The sequence below is a fragment of the Pelodiscus sinensis genome, chromosome 4 (genome assembly GCF_052426305.1).
Source record: "Pelodiscus sinensis isolate ZL-2025 chromosome 4, ASM5242630v1, whole genome shotgun sequence".
Lineage (NCBI taxonomy): Eukaryota > Metazoa > Chordata > Testudines > Trionychidae > Pelodiscus > Pelodiscus sinensis.
This window is the reverse complement of record NC_143055.1, coordinates 79,293,385-79,306,156: the sequence shown is the minus strand read 5'-3', so window position 1 is coordinate 79,306,156 and position 12,772 is coordinate 79,293,385. Positions and strand designations below refer to the sequence as shown.

General features: G+C 42.0%; 1 protein-coding gene across 1 annotated transcript; it reads left to right on the top strand.

Annotated features, from left to right (window-relative positions):
* The first annotated feature begins 3,243 nt into the window (after positions 1–3,243).
* On the top strand, positions 3,244–11,945 carry LRAT (lecithin retinol acyltransferase). The gene is made up of 2 exons (XM_075930097.2): positions 3,244–4,825; positions 7,767–11,945. Exons 1-2 carry the CDS (start codon positions 4,271–4,273, stop codon positions 7,917–7,919), a joined length of 708 nt encoding a protein of 235 aa, XP_075786212.2. The 5' UTR covers positions 3,244–4,270; the 3' UTR covers positions 7,920–11,945.
* Positions 11,946–12,772: the final 827 nt, after the last annotated feature.

Genomic DNA, 12,772 nt, shown 5'->3' with positions numbered 1-12,772 from the left:
CCAAAGTAGGGAATGGCCCTTTAAAATAATCGTCAGGTCATGAAAGCCACGTTTCGATCCCAAGCCCATGATTGTGAAGAAAATGCCAGTGGTGAAATAAAAGGGGAGTAGCAGATTTAGGGTAGGCACTACCTGTACTCCATGCTCTGCAGAAGCTTCTCCAATTGTTTACTCTCCTCTTTGCTGCACACGACTGGGAAGTGTCATTTACCAAACAGCGAATCATCAGAAAAATGTTGACGGTCCGGGGCAAAAGTCCCGGGGAACAGGCAGGGAAAGGAAAGGCTAAAAACCTGACCAATCCTCAAAGGATCCCCTGACTTGCTCACTCCTGCTCACCCTCCAACATGCCCGCTATGGGCAGAGTTTTACAGCGCGGTTTTCGTTTTGTGTTTCAGACACTTGTCATTATGGTAGAGTCCTTTGTGGTAAGGGCTTCATTCTAAAGACGCTCCCGAAATGCTTGGATTTGGGGTCCCTTCCTGACTGCCCGGTCTGTGCTATGCCAGCGGGAGAAGCCCACCCTGTACACTGGGAAACTACTGATTTGCGCGAAGCCGGTCCTGCTTTCCCCGGGAAGTTCTTGCTTCTGCCCAAGTATTTGTAACCGTCCAAGAAACGCTCAATCCAGCACGTTTGCACATGCTAACGCAAACAAAACTTGAGGAAATTAATTAATTAAATTTTCCCAGCCCAGCAATCTTCCTTAGAAAGGGGGACAGACGGGGTGAAAAGCTGCCCTGCTCCTCCTCCTTCCCACCCGCTTTCTTGCCTGTTGTGGAGTTGGGACGTTTCTTTCTTCAGACGGAACTAAAAGCTTGAATCGGGAGTGTTTGTGGCATGAACAAAAGTCAATGGCACCGAGGTTGGGGGGACAGTGGGATGACGGTGGAGATTAGGAGAAAGGCTGTGGTCACAGAACCCAAGCATAAAGGGGAGACTGGCCCCCTCCCTTCCTGGTCTCCAAGGCCCTGTCATTTTCCAGGTAAGATGAATGTCCTCCCATCAATCATTTCGCACAGCCCCCAGGGAGAGCCGGGAATTTGCTGGGTTACTGAAACTTATTAGCCTCAGACTGGGCGGCTTTGTTGCGCAGACAGAGCTGCTCTTTTGTGAGCTTTGTTCCCGAGATTTATACATTTCCATAATGGATTAGCCATGTAACAAACTGCTGAGGCAGGGCTCGCCACGTTTCCTCCACTTTCTTCGCCGACGGATTTTAGGACAAGTTAATCTGTAAATATGTGAGTTCCACTCCCTCCTCACTTCGCAGGCTGTTGTCTTTCTAGATAAGCAGGTAATTATCGATCAATTTGAATGTAAATGGGTTCGTAAAGAAATCAAGTGCACGATCACTTGTCATTGCCACTACAATTTCATCTCCTGCTTACGCTACGCTGTGTAATAAACATGTATTGTGCCATCCCAGTCCTTTGAACTTTGAGGAACTCAGTCCGAAAGGAAAGAACTTCATTTAGAAGGAAACAAATTGTCACGCTCGTCACGAAGTGAAGAATGACAAACAGGGAAGTGTAATTTGCTATTTACTGTACAGCCAGTTAATTTTTTAGCGAATACATTTGTCAAGGCATTTTAACTGCAAGGAGTTAAAAGAAAACCCAGGGCTATTGGTTTAAGTCAATCAAAAACCAGTGCTACTATTTGAGGGCGAATAGTCCAAGCAGACAAATAGAAGTAGTCGGTCTTCAGTAATGTGGAACGCCGCATTGCTTACAGTGCTTGTTCTATAGAATAGAATCCGGTATATTAGACTGCATTGCCTAGCTGATGCTCATTTTAAAGCGATTAAAAGGAATTGCAAAGAAAATAGCATGCGCAGATGCAATTGTTAGCTGGAGTGATTTTACTGATGTTTCTATTCTCCGACCCTTAATAGCTGATAATACATTTTAACGGTCATAAGACTTGAATAAAAGCGTTTTAAGATCGGGAGAAGACATCTTTTTTGTCGTTAAGTGGTTTGCTTTGAAGTCCTCACAGGCTGTAGAAGGGTGGGAAGTATACAATTTACAAGCATAACGAAATCAATGGCATTTGTGTCATTCATAACTTCCCTCAGCGGCCATTCATTTTATTCCATCGTTTCCTCTCTCATCTTTGGTCCCTGGGCAATAAAAAGCTGGGACCGGAGTGGTAAATTCGTGCAAACAGACAAATGGTTCTATTGCGTTCCCCGGTTCCTCTCTTCTTGAACAGGCATGGGTAGTGGGTGAAGCTGCTTCTTGGGGAAGCAAGCTCCCCCGACTCCCCAGTCTGTGGCCCTGCCCACATTCCTCCCTGTTTTGTCCAGGCCTGGCCCCCTCCTCACTGTTTCTTCTTTCCCCTCCATCTCTCCGCTCACCCCTTCCAGGCAAATCCCCGAACCCAAATGTAGTAAATGGCATTTGAAAAAAACCAAACACTCCGCTAAAATTTCTTTCTAAAGCAAATAGAGCATGTATTCCACTGCAAGCCAGATTGTGAAGACTGGGCATGCAGAAAGGTGCCTATAAGGGCAAGTCCTGCTGAATACAACATTCAATATTATGGACTACATGATGCAGCCCTTCTCTGTTTTACATTTTCTTCGCCAGTATTTCTAAACTGATTTTATACTTTAAATATACTCCTAAGCCGTCATAAAGTAATCGTTCACATTACTACGTATTTAAACTCACTGAAACAAAGACATTATTTTAAATAAATCAAAGCAGTTCATAACAAAGTTCATTGCTTTTAAAAAAAGGGACCGCTAATTTACTTTGATTTTCATAACAAAACATGTTTATGAAATTTCACTATGCTTGTTAAAATATGTTTCCAAAGATTTTAGGCATAACAAACTATTTTATATCTGATACTGATTTTGGTGGAGGGTTCTCTTAAAACTAGTTCATCAAATAATCAGAAGTAAAGAAAGGGTCCAGCTCTCTGAAAGAAAAGAGATGTTGTCTCTTTAGAGATCTCTCCAAAAGAAAAAAAGAGATTTAAAAAAAGAGATTACAGGAGAAAGATTACAGCAACTGGGATGGACAAAAAGGACAGGAAGACTTTAATTACTATAGTAATTAAAATTAAAATGAAAAAACTTAAAAAACAACAAATAGACTAGTAGCACCTTAAAGACGAACAAAACATGTAGATGGTATCATGAGCTTTTGTGGGTACAACCCACTTCTTCAGATGAAAGGAGTATTAGAAGTTCAGCTCCAAACATACCATCTACATGCTTTGCTAGTCTTTAAAGGTGCTACTAGTCTATTTGTTGTTTTTTAAGTTTTTCCTGTTACAGACTAAGTCGGCTATCCCTCTGAAGCTTTGAAAATTAAATTGTGTATTTTTAAATAAGGGTGGTCTTTTGAACAACTTATTTAAAAAACTGTATGTCTGAAGATCCAAACATTTAAGGCTAAAGCTGAATATTCAGATTGTGCGTCTAAAAATCTATCAATGATTTTTTAGAGATGTGATTTTATAATCCTCAGCAGCAAACTAAGGAAATGTTTAAAGCAAATTTTCAACTAAAGTCCTGTAGACATATTACTCTAATGCAGGACAACTTACAGTGAGGTAGCCGTCTTAGTCTGTTTCAGCAAGAACAAGGGAGGTCCCGTGGCACCTTACGGACTAGTACATTTATTTGGGCCCATGAAAGCTTATGCCCAGATAAATGTATTAATCTTTAAGGTGCCACAGAAGTCCTCGTTTTTAATGCACAGCAGTTTTTGTCAGTTCAGTTTGCTTCATTACAACTTAATGGCTCTTTCACAGGGTCAATGTTATGTTAATAGATGTGACAAGCTGGAACCCTTTTCACTTTTCAGATAATGGATCCACTCAGGGGAAGACTCTTACCAGGGTGCTACCGCCTGCTGTGGGAGCCTGCAAGAACCGGCAGAATAGAGATAGGAAGCGGGCAGCTGTTGAGCGCTAAGACCCAGGGCAGGCATTGCCTCCCCTTGTCTCTGATCCCTGCTGCCTGTGTGAACAGGCAATACAGAAGCTAGTCAGTGGCTGCTCTGGGGAGGAGCTCTGCAGTCCAGCGGCTTCAACAGGGCGGCAGCACCACGGAGCGGTGTGTTAAGCCCTTTTTCTGAATAAAGGTTTATTTCACTCCCGTTTCGAAGCCACCCACTTCCCTCTCAACCAATCGGGATAGTGCTTGCCTGGGGCCCCGCCACGCCCCCCTCCCTGCCAGGATAAAAAGCCAGGCTCCAGGGGTGATGAGCAGCATCCAGCAGCAGGAAAAGCCCCGTCTGTAGCCAGCACCATGAAGAACTCCATGTTCGAGGCGGCCTCCCTGCTGCTGGAGAAGCTGCTCCTCTTGGCCAGCCTCAGGCTGTACAGCGTGGGCCCCGGCGCGGGGACAGAGGAGGAGGAGGAGGAGAAGCAGCCCAGCTACTACGACACCACCTACTTCAAGCGCGGCGACCTGCTGGAAGTGCCCCGCACCCTCTTCGTGCACTTCGGCATCTACCTGGGGGACAACCGGGTGGCGCACCTCATGCCCGACATCCTGCCCGCCTTCACCGACGACCAGCAGCAGATCCAGCAGGTGGTGACCAACAAGCGGCTCATCCTGGGCGTGGTGGCCCGCACGGCCCGCATCCGCGTGGACACGGTGGAGGACTTTGCCTACGGCGGCTCCATCCTGGTAAACCACATGGACCGGGCCTTCAAGAGCCAGGCGCTGTGCGGCGAGGAGGTGGCCCGCAGGGCGGAGAAGCTGGTGGGGGCCACGGCCTACAGCCTCCTGTGGAACAACTGCGAGCACTTCGTCACCTACTGCCGCTACGGCTCCGCCGTCAGCTTCCAGACAGACAAGGTGAGCTCCGCTCCCGCCCTCCTGCGCAGGCTGCGGGCGTCCGCCCAGGCGCGGCTTGGTGTGACTCACGCCCGCGTGGCGTGTGCCCGGCAGCTCCCCCCTGGCGGCGGGGCACAGCTCAGCAGGGACGTTAGCGCTTGGAGTGACCCCTCTTCGCGTGAGGGGGAAAGTCCCACGGGCGCCTTGGTATTAGCAACCCGCCCCCCTCCTCCCGCGCCCGCCTGGCGCCTTGGGAATGACTTGGCCTCCCTCGCCGCCCCTCCTGGCGCGTGGGGCACGCACCTGCCGCAGCCCTGACTGCTGGAGTGAGCGTGGAGCAGAGCCCTGGAAAACTGGGGGGAGGCTTGGGAGGGAAACTGCCACTGCAGGGCTCATGCTGTGACTTCAAGCTCCATAGGTGCTGGAACTAGGGCTATGGGGGGTTGCTACCCCCTTGATTTGCATTGGTTTGCATTATATACAGGGCTTACGGCTTGGTTCAATAGCATCCCCACATTGCGCCAGTCCTGCTGTTTAGCTCTCCTGCTGGAAGGAGAGCTCACTTCCTCCCCCCCTTCCTTCCAACAGCAGCATCAGTAGCTTAATGTGAGGGGCTCCCTTCTTCCCCTTGTGGTTTTGTTTGTTTGTTTGTTGTTTTTTGGTTGCTACTCCAAAAGCTGGGCGTGCAAAAAAAAATTGTCTGAAGTCATCTTCTGCCTGAGTTTTGAACTTTGTCAGCACACTTCTGAGCCCTTGTCTAGGATTTCCTAACATCTAGAAGTTTGAAAATGGGCCAGAGATTGTCCTAACATTTCATATCTCCCATGAGGTCAAATGACCTGACAGCCTGCAATGGGCCATTAATGCTGAAAGGGATTTTGGTCCTTGACTGCTAATGGTTTGCTAAATTCAGCATGAAAGGGTTCTTTTCCTGTAGAGGGCACAAAGTTTGTAAGAAAAGGGAAAAGTTACAAACTCTCACCCTGCTGTAGATAATTTCTGCCTGCCCAAAAAGGGATTCCTCTTCCATTCCCCTCCATTTCAAATCCAATTGGAATGCTTGGAAATGGGTTAAAACCCAAGGTTGTCTGTTTCCAAGCTTTGTTATTGCCCCACCCCACCCCACCCCCCCTTACTATCCCCAAAAGCTAACTTAATGGAAGGAACACAGACTCTTGTAACTGGCAAGATTCTAAAAGTATGTGAAAGAAGAGAATTCTTATTGATGATTGGATCTGCTATAAAGTAAAGCATCCTCAGTGAAGTCCGACACTAGCCTAATATGTGGCCTGAATGAAATCTATTTGGGCTGGGGTGAGGAGGAATATATCCCCCTATACCTGCTTTTGGCACTGAGGAATCAGGTGTCTTTTGTGGCTAATAATCTTTGAGCTGGGGGTAGGGAGACCTCCAGTGAATTTGTCTGAAGCAGCAAGCCTGGCATCAGTCAGTGGGCAAAAAATAAAGATCAAAGCAAATTTGTCAACCAAAAACCTTTTGTCTTCTAATCTAAACAAGCTTGTTCTAAAAGACTTCACTTTTGAGGCACTGGATCCATGCTCTTTAGAAAGAAAAGCCTTCAACCGTTTACCAGTTCTTAATGAAATTTACTAGGTTCTCAGCAAATCCTGTGCAACTGGAGAGATCATGGATTTTTGGAGACTGAGCTGGTCTTTGCTCCCTAGACTAAAGAAACATACAGTTGCTGCATTACAAAGTATCTGAGGACAGAGGTAACGGTAGCTGAAGGCTAGTTTAGAAAGGAGTCTCCCCACGTTTTACAAGTCTACAAAAGGAAACATGTCAGATTTATTTTGGTAGTGCAAATAATTTTTCAGAGTGAAAGCAACATTTCTGCTTGGTAATTAGGCTGGAGCACATACAGTTCTGTGTGCTCATTTCAACCAAGGAACAGAGCTATACTCAAAGTATACTTAATCTGTGTGTAGTAGCAGTGGAAAACTTTCCATCATTTTAAAACTTTGCCAGGTTTTATAGTGGCAGAACATATTTTAATTGGTGTTACTGTTTAGCATCTCCCAGAATAATGGTGTTTTGTGTGTGGTTTGAATAGTCCAACAAACTGCTTGTTGAAGAGGTTAGTTTGTGTAAAATCTCAGTCAGGCTCAATGGTCACAATTCTCTTACCCCCCCCACCTCCCCCACCTCAAGTGTGCTTCCTGAGAAGTAGGTCAGTTGGTGCTGAGGCCTGGTTTCCGTAAGTAAGCAATCTTTTGAGCAGTCTAGTGAGCAGTCTAGTCAATACACAGCTCTCTGGTTGGAAGCTACCGTATTCTGGCACCGCAGCCACAGGCTGCTGCAAACACTGGTTCACTGTCTCTCCCTTCCCCACCCAATGCCAAGCAGGATCTAGGATGTTTTATTCAGCAGGAGAGCAAATAGAATTAATGACATTTTAAAAGATTGCAAAAACTGACTCCAGGGATATTTCACTCAAACTTGTAGGATATGTAGGAGAGGTGGGAGTATCTGTCTGAAAGCATAATTTTCTCATAGACGCTAACAGTCAGTGACTTAAGCTCACCATCCTATCCTCCTGACATTTCAGACCAAATTATAACCAATTACAGGTTTTTTTCCCCAAGCCATTAAAGCAATTTCCAAGCTGCTTAGAAAAAACTTAACCTGCAGCTACATTTAACCTCCCTATAGTCACTTTGATTGTGAAGAAAATAAAGCTAGATTCATTCACCTATTAAAGCACTTTTAAAATACTCTGGTTCTCTCTAAGGACCTGATCCTACATGTATTGCAGTCAATAGTAAAGCTCTTACAAACTTCAGTGGCATTGGACATTGTTCCGCCAAACATCCCTTTCTACAGAGCAGTCTTTAAGGGCCTGTTTTCTCCTTGCCCTTGTCAATACCTTGCACTTATCAATACCTATCAGTTTGACTTTCATGTTTAACTGAGAACTTTTCCTTTTGTCTTTTTTTTGCAGTTCTGTGAAACAGTGAAGATGATTATTCGGGACCAAAGAAGTGTTCTTGCAGCAGCGTTCCTGGGAATAGCATCTATTATCTGCCTGGGTTTGGCACCTTCCACCACCCTACCCACTATCATTATTCCGTTCTTTCTGTGGATGGCTGGTTAACAGAAGCACCAACAGAGCCTGTTAGTGCCTGTACATAGACTGCATAATAATGTATTTATAAAAGCACAAATTACTTATCAGTGGTTGTGTAAAGAGGAAAAAGTGACCTGTAATGTGTGCCTTATTTTAATCACATCTTTATCCAGAACACAATGTACAAAGAGTAGCTTACTATGTAAGCCAAATAACCAGATTTCCTGAAAATCTGCTAGAAGGTAAATGTAACACACCTTCCAAGTCATAAAAGGGTAGGGGGATGATTTGCTCCCTGCTTTGCCATAAATTAATTTTAGTGAATGTATTTTATCAGGGTTTTTTCTCTCTTAACTTTGTATATCCAAGTGCCATATAAAATAGTGATGATTAGTTTCATCCTGAAAAGTGGATGAGAGGACATCTAAGTACTTAGGTAAAAATGATGGAAGCTGAAAACAAGCTAATTTCACTTCCATATACGTGTATTCTGCATTCAGGAAAGTTATTGTTTCTAAATCAACATGTATTAAGTGTTGAAATATCTTTTAATGAGAAATAAAAGCAGCCTCAGGATTAAAAGCAGCCTCAGGATTATGTTCTGAGTTGGTAAAAACTCCTAGTGAAGTATTGTTTCCTTCCACCTGTGGCTGAATCGATACTGCCCATTCTGTTCCTTTCTAGAGGGTGTTCACAAGGTACATACTTCATTTTACTTGCACATAGAGTCTATGCCATTCTGAACTGCTTTTTGCCTGGGTTTAGTTGTAAGAAAAGACTTGCTAGTAAGAGTCAGTGCAGCCAATATAGTTTGCTACGGGGGATGTCAGAAGATATGGAACAAAGCAATTTGGTTGATGAAAACTAGTAACTTCCAAACAAATAAGAATTTTCCTGTGCTCTCGGGGCGGGGGGGGGGGGGGGGGAGAGAGAGAGAGAGAGGCCAATTTTCTCTCTTTTTCCCTCAGTAATGGAAGCAGTGCGCGTGCCAAAATACCAGCAGTCTTTTTGGCAGCTATTACAGGCAAACTACTAAATTTAACAGCTTTACATACTGCACACCTGTTTTTTATTATTATTATTCTATGCCTTCCACACATTGAACATGTGACTATCTAGCTACAAGCCAGTATCTTTTGAAGAGCATGATACATGTTTCAAGGGCTTTTAGAAAATATTACTATTCTTAACTCAGGCTGACTTTCTTTTTTTATCTCAGACTTCTAAGGACACTTATTTTGAAATCCAAAACTGTCTAGTCACTCATTTTGAGTGACTATATACTATTATTATTTATCTACAATGTCTATTGCTGTTTGTAAACATGCCTTGTTCTGTGTTCTTGGGCACTGAAACACTACTCTGCCTTTCCTTTTAAATCTACAGCATGCATATCTCTGATTCTGAGGCTTGTTTCTCGACAGTGAAAGTTCAATATATCATAGTCAATTAAGGACAACATTAAATAACAAAAAAGCCTCCTTTGCTATGATTTCTACAATAAGTTTTGCTTTATTTTTATTTAAGAAACAAAAACATCTCTAACTGCTTGCAGTTTGGTATCTTGAATTAAGTGTCTGCTGTGTTGCCAATAGCAAGGCCTCATTTTGGCTATGCCATAACAACCGACTGAAAATGTAAAGACCAAGATGAAATCTTGATCTTACTGAAGTCCCTTTATTTCAGTTAAGACAGGCTTTCACTCCAGACTTCGATACTAATGTAGAACTGTATTTAGAATCAACTATATGTTCAGTTTGATGTCATGTTCCAAAGCAACTACATATAAACTGCCACTGAACAACTTAGGCCTCTTAAAAAAAATTAAAAGTGCCAACCTACTGCAAATTTTTAAATTAATATGAACTGCATTTCTATAATCTATGCCTCAGTAACCTCTACACAAATTCTATTGTATTATTCACAGTACACAAGCTCAGCACTGAATAACTCTATAAACAGAATGTATTCATTTTAAATGTTTACTTGTATTCTCAGATTGAATAGCACTTCCCTAATGATGATTATCCCAACTGAGGCATATCTAGTATCTAATTAGTGCTTGACATTAAATGTTCACTCCTCTTTTACTTGGTATTTGTAAGAATTCCAGTAATTCTCATGAGTCATTTACATAATAAACAATGGCCCTATGACCAATAATCATAGTTTAGGATTATGTGGTGAGTAGACTCACAGTAGCTATAATATCAAATAAGTGATGTATTTGTTTTTGTTTTGTCTTGTTTTTGTGTATTGGTGTAGGCTTTTTGTTTTGTTTTTGTTTTTTTTTAATGGAGATGGGACAACCAGGGAAACGCGGGCTTAAGATGATAGGACAGGTAATATGTGGTTTGTCTGAGAACTTTCTTTGATACAGGGAAACTGGAACAAACACTGAGATATTATTCAATCAGATCTGGTAAGTGAAAATTGTCCCATAAAGTCTAAGGAGTACCTAAGACTGGCTCAGACTAAGTCTTTTAAATCTGTGATACACTTGCTATGCTCTCTTGTCAGAGCTGATTCACAGGAGTACATGCCCTGAAGAATGTAGGAGTTTCAAACAGTCCCTGTTTCAGCAAAGGACTTAAATTCCTCTACAACTAAGAATATGCTTATTTGCGCTGCTAAATTGGGTCCGTAAACTGAACAGATCTAACATGCATGTGACTTGCCCTTTTCATCTCTCTGGATTGTTTGCTCTGAAGTGTCACACTTAAAACTTCCCTAAATTTTCTAATTGTTGTTTTTGATAATAATAATTTTATGAGTAGAGTTTGCCTCTCCGGTTTAATATCAAATATTAATTGTGCCATTACTAAAAGAAAGGGCTAATATTATAAAGGACAAAATACAGGTTAGTATTGTCATTGGGGAATTTTGCATGTGTTTATAAGTGCAGAATTAGCACCATGTATTGGTAACAAAGAACAATGTGGGATTGAGAAGAAATACAGAAGTTGCACTAAATTTTCAGTGGTTCTTCGTATGACTGTTTGAGGATGATGGATCTTTACTAAGACTTTAAGATGTAATGCAGGGACCTAAAACGATGTAAGTGTTATGTTGCTGAGAATTGTTAAGAGTGAAGACCTCAGGTTAAAAGGACATGTTTCATTATTAGTTTAGAAAGATAAACAAATTAAAAACCTAAGGGGACAATGTCAGGGTAGAAAAATATTTTTAAAAATTGAAGTTCTAACATTTTAATCACTTGATGCTATATTTACTGCGCTATGTTAAAGTTGTAAGGCTGCCTGTATGTGCGTATAGGTAGGATACCGTTTTTAGATTTAAACAGGAGGAAATTATGGCAATATTTGTCAGTATTAGGTTTTGAGAAAACAAAACTACATTTTTGGTGATATATATGACCTGATAACATCTCTGTGGGATTCAGAAGGAAGGCTATAGAACCAAGACAAATTCTTTGTTACGGTAAACATAGGTCTGTTTACTTATGTTGTATGTATGTTAATGTAAGTAAGTCAAATTCTCAATACAGTATGATGTACTATGCGGCTGAAAATGCATCCTATATTTGAAAACCAGTGACTAGCATACTCTCTCTTTTTTTATACTTTAATATTAGATGGAAGTTACCAGATGACAAATGATTCCTGGAGGTGCAAACTGTTTAAGCTCTCTATTCCCTCTACCTTCCCCCTCCAATTCTATATACCCCCCCCCAATACATACACACACACACACCCACACACACACACACCCACACACACACACACACACACACACTACTTACTAAAGACGTAGTCAAATAAAAGTGTGGCTGCAGGATGAAGGTCTTACATTGTAAGATTGTGATTCATTCCAAAAGTGTGTTCTGATGTACAGTAGAACTCCAATAGTTGGGCATCCAATTGTACAACACTCCCAATAGTCCGGTATCAAAATGGCAAGAGCCTAGTGAGTGAGCTTCAGCAAAAAATGAGTCACAAGGCAGCAGCAGCAGCTGAACTGAGCGAAAAGGATTAAAAATAAAACACTACTGTATCCGGTATGTACAATAAAAAGGGTTAAAAACACTTTATATACAGTGTATACTGTGTGTATCTATCTGTATATCATTTTATAGTACCTCGTGGTAGTCTGGAATATCCAATAATCTAGCACCACCTATGTCCCAAAGGTTCCGTATTATTGGAAGTCTGCTGTAGCTACATTTGTAGTTATCTTGCCTGACTTTTGAGTTTGCAGTTTATTTCAACAGCATGTCATTTTTTTTAAAAAAAAAAAGTTTACATCATTTAAACATCTGGGGTCAGATTCTCAGTGTAAATTTGCAAAGTTAAGTTGTACCAAATTTATGCTAGTTTACATCAGCTGGAAATCAGGTGATTTTGTGTTTTTAAAAATGCCATAGTTTGATCACAATTTAAGTCAAGCTTTTTTGTTTAAAAATTGATTTATTACCATGAGTCACTTTATAGTCAAATTTAAAAAGCCTAGTGCTAATTTATGCTACTCTTAAACTAACATCCAAAGAAGTACTACTTGCTGGGAGGGAGGGAGAGAGAGAATATGAGCAATATTTCTGTCTCTTGCTATATGATCTTGGACCAATCCTTAAATTCTGGCTCTCATTCCCCCCGATCCATAGGATATTACATCCTTTGTGCTAGAGATGCTATGAGGCTTGATTGGTTAATATTCGTATAGTGTTTTATGGTTCTCAGATGAAATGTGCTATGTAATTACCACTAAGATTAATCTCACCCTAAAGTAACACTTTCCTGTTAGGAGGGGTGCTGGAACAATTTGTATAGTGGGGGTGTTGTGAGCCATTGAACCCAACTATAAACCTGTATATGATGGAAACTACTTCAAGTCAAGCTTTTGTAGCCTCCCCCCCCCGTAGT